Source organism: Centruroides vittatus, unplaced genomic scaffold (genome assembly GCF_030686945.1).
Source record: "Centruroides vittatus isolate TY-2023 unplaced genomic scaffold, ASM3068694v2 contig_575, whole genome shotgun sequence".
Taxonomy (NCBI): domain Eukaryota; kingdom Metazoa; phylum Arthropoda; class Arachnida; order Scorpiones; family Buthidae; genus Centruroides; species Centruroides vittatus.
Genome location: NW_027122344.1, coordinates 25,467 through 35,559, shown reverse-complemented (window position 1 = coordinate 35,559; position 10,093 = coordinate 25,467). Strand labels below are relative to the sequence as shown.

The following is a 10,093-nucleotide window of genomic DNA, read 5'->3' as shown; positions in this document are numbered from 1 at the left end:
ACGACACTAGCCTTCCTGACACCGGATTAACTATTTCCCCCCGAAAGTCGGCAAACTCAAAATGGTGTCAGATAAGTGGGATTTTAGGTCCCCCATCTGCATCCAACGTCGGCGAACTCACAGAAGGTTTCAATCTATTAAATTTTGGTCGTTAAAGGTCGAAGGGGTGGGGAGAAAAATGTGGTCGAGTAGGCTTGGAATTAATGACGAGTTTGCTAATTATTAGCATTTGCAATTTCTTTTATAAAACTCATCCCCATCCTCAAAATTAAGCTTTTTGCTGTTTTATAATAATTAAAAATACAAAAAGTTTTTAATAATAAAATATGATAACAGATGGCTTCACACCTAGTTTTAAATGCTGCCGGGAAAGTTAAGCAACTCGTTGCTGATATTTTTATAGTCTGTGGCCTCCGTTGTATGTAATGTTATGTTTCACAGATAATAGATCTAAATGGATAAATTCGTTTGAATTCGCCTAAATAATGGATTTTTAATATTATTAATGGATATCAGAGAGCGCCCAAACTAAGAAAAAGGTTTCATTGATCATGAGTAAAGTACAATAGTAGTCTTAAAAGATAGTATGAGACACATCTTTTTTAAAATTGCCCCGACATTTGCCAAAAATTTACTAAAATGTCCTGTTTTCCTTTGGCAATTGAAATTTTGCAGATCTAGGAACAAAATTATTTTGATTGTTTTGATTTTGTTGTATTAAATATGGCAATCGGCAACCTTTTATCAATATTTTATATGAATTAAAATATAGCTACATTTGTAGAGAAATTAGTAGTTTATATCTAATATGTATACGACATTATAGAAGTCAATTTATTGTTTTTATCTTGTACAGAAAACGTATATTAAATTATAAATAATTTTATTTATAATTTAAATTATTCAATATTTGAATATCTGGATTATAGTTTACAAAGTTTTTATACCAAATTAAATATGAATATTAAATAAAAATCAAAGTAACCTAACAAAAATCCATTAAAAATAGCATTAATAATATATTAAGAAATTCATTTTACTTAAGATAAAAATTCTGAACATATATTCAAGGCTTAACTATAATCATTTCGTGTTTTATTCACATTATATTCGTAATTTATTTCCATCATTATCTATTATTAATAATTAGCTAGTATAATAAATGCTAGTAAAAGTTATTATTAGAAATTACCATCTAATCCAATCCATTCAGGTGGATATTGTTTATTAAGAGGGATGTTGTCTTTTAGGAATTTTGGATTTTTTGGCAGATATCCTGAAAAGTAAACAGTCTCACCATTACCTAAATAAGCGCCCCAAAATCCAAATGATCCATAAGTTATTATTGTATGATTGCATTGGGTCAAAAGAGCCATATCATAGGCAGGTTTTAATGAAGTTGGTGTTATGATCACATCTGGGCTTATATCTAAATTCTTCTTACACCATTTTCGATCGTCACTAACTACAAGAAAAATTACATCACTGTATTTCATCCGAAAATATTCCATTGCTTCTATAAAATATTGCAAGTTTACTTTATTTCGATGATATTTATTTAATAAAATATAATAATCGGTTTGTCGGACGTGAACACCGACAAATATCGTTGTGGGATGTTTTCTCAAAGATTTGAGATACGTTTGAACAGGATTGAGAATATGTGTCTTAATTTGAAACTCTTTTTTAATTTTCTCTTTAATATGGTGATAAAACGTGTACGAATTTGGATTTTTGTGACCACATAAAACGTTTTTGTCATTTGGAATATGATAATCTTCGGATCGTAAGAATCGAGCTAATTGATGTTCCCTTGTTTCATTCGGAAGATTATAAATTTCTTTAGCTGTTATGAGAAAATGAGGTTGAAGATAAACAAAATTGCAATGTTGTGCGTATGGAGTACGATTATTTAAGGCAGACAATCCTAGTAATGCAGCATAGGTGCTCATTTGATTTCCTAATCTACCTTTATTGCAACAAATCGTTAATGAAGAAGAATCTTGAAAATCATCTGTAACGAAAGAAAACAAAAAACATCTTTTAGAATTTAACTTATAATAAATAAGCTACATTGGTAATTGTATTAAATATATAATTATACACAAAGCCGGCGGGAGTTTACCCAATTGATATAACAAGAGCGATTAGGTTAACTCGTGATGAGGTTATAATGTCCGCGAAGATATAACATTTTCATTCCACATTTTTATTTTTATTTTGAAAAATTGTAGACCTATAAATTCCCACTGTCGTTTGTCTTTCTTTAAGCTCCATAACATTGTTAGAAAAATGAAATTCAATACCAGCCATGGAACACTTAGTGGCAGGAGGTCCCGATTAACTATACTGGAACTTCCGGTTTGCATTGAAAGTCACATTATTTCAATTCATAATTTCCCCCTGAAAGGAGTTAGATCACCGGTACGACTCTATTGTTAGAAGGAAAGTACGACGTACAGGGGCACGACACTACTAATTTGAGATGGAGAGCATATATTTCAAATTTAATAAGTTAAAAATATGATTTAAAATTTCAGCCCGGCATTGTAACGATGTCGCAATAATTGCTCGTTATTTCTTTGGGTTTTGGAATTAAGAGAAGTACAGAAGTATTATATAAAGGAGAATGGGGAAGAGGAGACCCAGCCTTCTTGATTAGCAATATGTATGAACTGTATCGGTATCAATCATAGTTATCTGTTGGAAAAATCAGCCTCCTTGTTCCCACTGATAAATATCTAAATACAGCCTGGGTGTGGGTACCAAGGAAATATCAATAGCTTAAAGAAATATGACGTAAAAAAGATTTGGTTTGATCAGGATTGCAGACATGCTCGATCACGATCGGTCTTAGTTATGGACTTATAATGTAAATCATACTATGAACATTACTGCTAGTTTATAGGATTGTATAAAATTGAAATGCGCTTTATAAAAATTTTTGTACACCAGAAAAGAAGAAATATTCATTGCATGTCTACAGGACTGTCCGTAAATTACGCAATGAAGATATGGGTGGGTAGATAATCAGGTAATTGTTACAATGCGTAGCAAAGGGATAGGAATGTGGTTTTTACAAAAATGCTACGTTATGTTAGGGCTTCTGTCTCAATCCTTGGGTAACAAAATTTGTTTTTCTTTCTGAATTGTTGCATAGCGAATTGTACTATTTGCCACAGTTTTGTAGTTACATATGTAATTAATAAAATGTAATGTTCAACATCTCGTCCTATGTATTGTTCTTTAGTACGATTAAAGTGTTAATTGAAAATGTATAAAAGTTATGTAATTTATGGACGATCCCTATTCTGGTCAATGATTATCCTGAGAGGAAAAGTGATCGTTTGTATTATGCATTGTCCAATTACCTTCACAAATTGGTCAAAATATTTCGAGGAAAATAGTACGCTGGTTGTACCTGTTAGTTTTGATTCCTAAAATGGTATAAATGACGAAATTTTATACAGTGAATTTTTGTGAAGTACTCTAAGAAGCTATTTTACAGTTAAAGAATTTCTTTGGATTTTGATAGCATCCTTTCTGATTATGTCACATATACTCATTTTTCTTTTTTTTTAAATTAATCTGTTAAAATTTAAATTTAATTTGTATACTAGTACTTTTTATATATCAACAGGACTTATTATACTGGAAAATATGGATGCAGAGATTTAGTCTTACAGATCAAAAATAACGTTTTTTATTTAGTTCACCTGAACACATACACTTTAAACTTGTGTTTCGGACTTGTTCGTCCCTCCTCAGCAGGCCTTTAAACGACACTTTCTACAATTAACAATAAAACATTTCTTGGTATAATTATAACTAAAATCAATTAAAACATATTTTCCAGTATAATAAGTCCTGTTAATATATAAAAAGTACTAGTATACAAATTAAATTTAAATTAAGTTAGAAAGGACACAAAGGCATAATAATTAATCTGTTAAAAATTTACATTTTAATATATGTAACCGAAAGCTTTCATACTGAGTGTATTAAAATTGTATTTTTAACATTTCCTTTCTATATTATATAAAACTAATCCAAGTAATTGTAGACCCGTTATATAACCAGTTTGGAAAGAAAATTTCAATACGCTTTAAAATACTTTAAAGAGGCTTGACGTAGATAACTTTCGGTTTCCCTTTAGAAAAGACACGGATACTTTAGAAGCCTTATATACTTAAAATAATTTAATTCAATTTATAGTAATTTGAGAAAAGAAAGCGTAAACCAAGGCTTCCCACACTTTTAATCCATTATCTTGTTAATTGAAAAGCTACGTAGTACATATCTAAATGTTAAATTTATAAATCTGATTATTAAATTACAAATTTATTTGCTTTGATATATCAGAATGAATGCTATCTTTATGAAATTAAAACAAATTGTGGTTTAATACAGGGTGATTCTCTCAGACCGTATCTCTTGTTACATACAGTATACACTCGATATAATGGGTAAAAACATACCAATATCGTATGTAGAACGCTCCTTTAGAGGAAGAGAGTAGTCGTTCAGGATGGCGGAAGGAAGTAATTGTATGGAGTCGTTCAGGATGGAGGTGTATGGGGTGTGGAGTGGGCACTATGGCAAGAACTCGGTTTGCTATTAAAACTCGTTTATTGGAATACAAAAAGACATTTTACAAAGTTTAGGAGCTCCTAAAGTCTAACACAATAACTGCTCAAGGGTGTATAAATGAGTCGGATAAATAGGGTGACGATCTTCTCGGTGGTCGACGGCTGCGGGATAATTCCCTTTTTCTCTTTTCCGTCGGCGATGGGAGGTAATATCAACAATGTCTTCTCGAGAACGACCTACCAAAAGAGCAGTTATTTTTCGGAGAGGATAGCCGTTAGATTTGGTAAGTTCGTAAACTGATGATGATCTAAGAAACGATTTTGAAAAAACTTTTCGGCTGCACGTATTCCAATAGAATTTTTTAGGAAGACAGGAGAAGCCGCTGAGAAAATAAAAGCTGTGTCTTTGAGCTTCGGGCTTTTTAAAAGGTTAGCATCTCCGATCAACGTTCCGAATGGTCCCGATCCCCCCTCTCCTTCACTCTTCATTTGTTCCTTTTTCGTTGTTTAGGGTTACTCGGGATCACGATGAGGTCAACGTCAATAATTTTAATGCTGCACCGTGTCCCGATACAAACTGGAAATTTTTATTAAATTGTCGCCATTTCCGTCCGTAAATCAAAGCAAAACTCTTTTACCCTAAAGTCAGAAAATTACCTGCCTCAACCTTTTTACATTTTTGAATTAGAGAACCTTGAAATGTCGAGAAATGCAAAAAGTTGGGAGTTTTTTTACGTATGTATGGATGCTAGTATGTATGGGGAGTACGATTTTGTTCATCCACATTAAAGTTTAGTAACTCCTGTGACTTTTACCGAAATTTTCTGAAATTTTGCAGGTAGGTTTGTATGTTAAAGGCATTGATGGTATTAAGTTTTGCTAGTTAAAGGTCGAGGGGTGGGAGATAGAAGGAGATATGTGGAATATCTCATGTGAAATCGGACATTATAAAGACTTTACTCGTTATTAGCGTTGCCATTTTCCTTTTAATATGAAACTTATCTCTACCCTCAAAATTAATCTTTTTGCCATTTTATAATAATCAATAATATAAAAGTTATTTTATAATAAAATCTCATAATAGATGACGGCACACAATTTTATTTATCATGATTAATAACATGAACCTATTTTTTAGCAGCTCGTTACTGGATTTTTTTATTTCACTGTTCGTATAGGTGAGACGGATTGCATATTGAATAAATTATAATACATTTTTTGGTTCTGTATTGGGATTTAACAGGCTGCAGGATCACTTTAAAACCTTGCCCTCTAGCTGATGACAACTTTGAAACAATCTCTGGGAGAGTGAAGGGTGTTTCCGAAATCTCTTGTCTAGGAAGAGCATATGTGCAGATCACTACGTATAAACCAATTTTTAATGGTTCCAACACAAATCTCAATCTGATGCATACTATTCTCTTATACTTCCCTTCATGCGTTTATAACAGACAATTTTACATTCGTAAACTTCATTTCAAATTTTCGTCAGATAGCAAAGATGATTGCAAGAGAAAGAAGCTCCTATTGGTAGAGGAAAACAGACTGACAATTTGCTTAACCCTGTGTTAGGCGCGCAGGGAAGTTGAACACAGCGGGGCACATGGGGTGTACGTGCACCCCGCGTGACTAAAGGTGTTACTGAAAAAATCAAAATTTTTTTCGCGATTTTTTCGTTTTTGACGTTTGTGGGATTGTGTTTCTGATGTATTAATCAACAATACTACTTAAAATATATCTTTTTTATTTATTTATAACGAAAACAAAAAAGTATTACGTTTCGCGAATTTTTCAGGAAAAAAATCGTCAACTTCAAAAGTCTATTTTTCAAACTGTAAACAAGTCTGTTGCTATCTAATCGTTGAATCGTATTCCCGTATGTGTTTTTTAACTGTTCCAATCATTAAATGCTTTGTCACAAACCCCGGGCCAAAAATATTTCAGTATTTCCAAAAGTACACCCCCTGAAACTCTACAGCGACTAGAGATAAAAAGGCGAATTATTGCCAGATAACATCGATAGTTAACTTCTTTTACATTGTAATTGGTTACTTTCTTTGTCTGTTATTACATCCACTAGTAAAAACAATTGTCGGTAAAATTCCCGCGAAATGCCACGCCCCCGCAGACTACCACTTTGACTTATGTAAACAGTCGCTATAAAATCGCTTGTTTTAATCGTTTTTTTTACTTCTAATTTGGTAACGAGAAATTTTCTGACGTTATTTAGACAAATAAACATGTTTTCAGGACGATTTAGCAATAAATATTTCCAAAAACGCCACTTTTCAAACTTTCAATGCTAAGTCTATGGGACACTTTTTTTCCGTTTATTGGCCTTAAAAATCTTATTTACACGCCTTCTATGGTCTTATTCGTCATTTGTATTATGACTGATTCGATATCAAGCAATGACCGTTTTTTCAGTACACTAACTCGGGTCCACCCCCTCTAATGGTCGCGCTAAAAAAACTTCCTTCGTTAGGCGCGCGGGGTGCAGGTGCACCCCATGCATTTTGCTTTTTTTTTGTAAAAAGTTTTTTTTTCCTGGAATTTTTAACATTTTCAGTGCAATCTTCAGTACTTTGAAGGAAGGTACTGAGGGGACCATTTTTGAGCATTCATTACATGAAAAAATACACGCGTTTAAAAACGTTTGGGGTGCACCTGCACCTAAGTATATGACAAAATGACGATGTTTTCATTACGAAATGTGACTAATGGGAGTGAGAAGAATTCAATAATTATTCAATAAAATAATTTAGTAGATCGTATATTAAATCTGAATTTCATACTATGAGTTCGGTATTTTGTAATATGCCTAGGTAATTTGTAAAATGTCTAATTAACACAAATACTACTGTATACAGATAAACAATGCAAATAGTAAATAGTATAGGCAAAGTTTTTAATTATTTTAAATTCAAGATAATTCATTTAAAAATTAAAATTTAGTTATTTAGTTATATGTAAAAACGAAATGTCTTAAATTGTGTGTAGGTTTATATAATAGTTTTAATAACGATTCAACCGAAAGAAACATAATTCGTGTGCTAAATTGTTTAAATTATTATGCTTAGGAACGCCCATATACCACAAAATTAACGATATTGGTATCATGAGTAGTTTTAAAGTATCTAGAAACTAGAAATCATGCCGGCTGTCGATGTTCAGTCTGACGCGTAGCCTTCCAGTTGTTTTTACAGTTTAGAAAGTACTGTACTCATTACAATGAAGGCTGGATGGACCCCAAAGCAGCAATTAATAGTTTATTGGTTACTCCAAGGAATTGAATCACGGCTATCTGGGTCAGAATTCAGTGCATAGGTTAGTCAGATGCCTGGTATCATGCCTTATATGAACAAAAGGAGCCCCAGCCCTACAGTTCTACAAATGAACTAATGTGAGTACTACTCTACATCGAATAGGGACAGATTGGTAAAGAGATAAAATAGTGTCTTTACATTGAAAGTAATTTATTGTGTTCAAATTCTACAAATACTACAGAGTTTGTTTCCCTTTTAAGAACATTGTTTATTTGTTTAGTTAAATTCAATTAAAGTGTATTTTTCAAAACAATGTTTGTTTATTTATTTCGATTTACATCTTATACTTGTTTATTACAGACTGAGAACTACGGTGAATATACATCAGCAAAAATAGCCATACGTAGAAAGAGTTTTCTGTAAAATTAAACTTCTCTCGTACATAATTTTAATTACACAAATGTGTCTACATAAGTAAAACTAACTGATTTGTCAATTTTTTAAGACACTTTATTATGTAACGGACTTTCGGCTTTAACAGACACTCCTCGCCCGAATTAGTCTGTTAAATCGAGGTTTACTGTACTGATGTTTAACTAAATATTTATTTATAAACAGTAATCTGAATAATAAGCATATAGATTATGAAAATGAAATTTGACATAATAAATTTATTAATTTTTGGTTATTAATTAATATTTAGCCCACTATATAAGTTTAACTTAACGGAGAATAGTGTAAGAATAGTTTCGGTTTCTGATTTGGCTATAAATTCAGAATTTCGGTCGGACCTTATTTATCTGTGAAAAATGTAGCAATACCAGATCCGATACCGGTATTGGTATAGGACTAAAAGTATCGAAGGAAAGTATCGATACTGTATTGGTATCAGCGGTATCGGAACGTCCCTAATTGTATTAATTAATTCACAATTATTAATAAATGCACAATTATTAAAAATTATTGTGCATTTATTAAATTGGTAAATATGCAAGCGACTTACCTAACGTGTACATTTATATATAAATTAGCAAAATTATTTTACCTTTCTTGACCTCGTCGTAATTACTGTTAATTAGTCGAGTCCACGAATATATAAACAAAAACATAAAGAACAATCCACATACGACTATAAACCGAAGACTCCATTTGCGTAAAGTCAATTTTATTCGAACCACACGTCTATTCCATATAAAATACATCATATTTTGACTAACGACATCCGCTCTTTACAATGTATAAATACCTGTTCTGTATTATATAGACGATATTAATAAATATGAATATATTAATTTCAATTCATTTAAATATAGATCCCTTCAAGTAGAAAAAAATTTCCGTCGCATATAAAAATTTTGTACTGGTAAAACAATTGTTACACGCACACTCAATTTCATCTACGCGATATTGTGTATCCTATTGTAGACATGGTAACATTATATATGATGCATAATATAGAATGAGAACGCTAGTAGTATAAGCTAAGGGGTTCCCAACGAGATTGATATTAATTGACCTCTTAGGGGTCGATAAAACTTTGTAAATTAGAAAATTATAAAATATTAAAAATTTCATGCATTTTTCTTGCTCTCAAATAAATGTAGAAGGAGCGCTTTAAATTATATAGGAGGCTGTTGCATATATTTATATATTGTTTTACTGTGTAATACTAAGCTATTATATTGATTTGTTAAATTGTATTAACTTCAGTTTTTATGTAATACTTTAACCCGTTTGTAACGAACTAAGGTTCATACAGTAAGGAATTGAATTGAATTGAATATATTTATATATACAGCAGAATCCCGTTTATCCGGATCTCCGGTTTACCAGGAATAAGAAAGATAGACGTACGGAATGACTATATACGCGAAAAAATCGAAGAACTAACTTATTAGTAGTAGATTCTTGCCCGAGTATAAGTTGCAGCTGTAAGAATAATGTTTTTAATTGGCTCAATGCCAATTTTGAACACCCCCGACTTTATAACCGAGAATCTGGTAACAGAAATAAATACAGTACAGTATATCAAAATTGGTCCTTTGGTTTCTCTACGGAGCGCTAAGCCTAATTACCGGTCGACCTTGAAAAAAGGTCATAAAAAGTTCTATCCCACATAAATAGTCACGAATAAAATAAATTACCATTTTAGTCTTTTATTTTTCATATTCGATTTTGGTTTATAGTTTAAATATTTCGTTTATTCTTTTTTCTGTGTTAAAAAATTTTTGTTTTGCG

At 31.7% G+C, this 10,093-nt stretch overlaps 1 protein-coding gene across 1 annotated transcript; it reads right to left on the bottom strand.

The window, feature by feature from the left end:
* Positions 1–1,087: 1,087 nt before the first annotated feature.
* On the bottom strand, positions 1,088–9,060 carry LOC136979025 (galactoside alpha-(1,2)-fucosyltransferase 2-like). Its single transcript, XM_067274902.1, has 2 exons — positions 8,901–9,060; positions 1,088–2,014 (listed from the first exon to the last, which is right to left on the bottom strand). Exons 1-2 carry the CDS (start codon positions 9,058–9,060, stop codon positions 1,182–1,184), a joined length of 993 nt encoding a protein of 330 aa, XP_067131003.1. The 3' UTR covers positions 1,088–1,181.
* Positions 9,061–10,093: the final 1,033 nt, after the last annotated feature.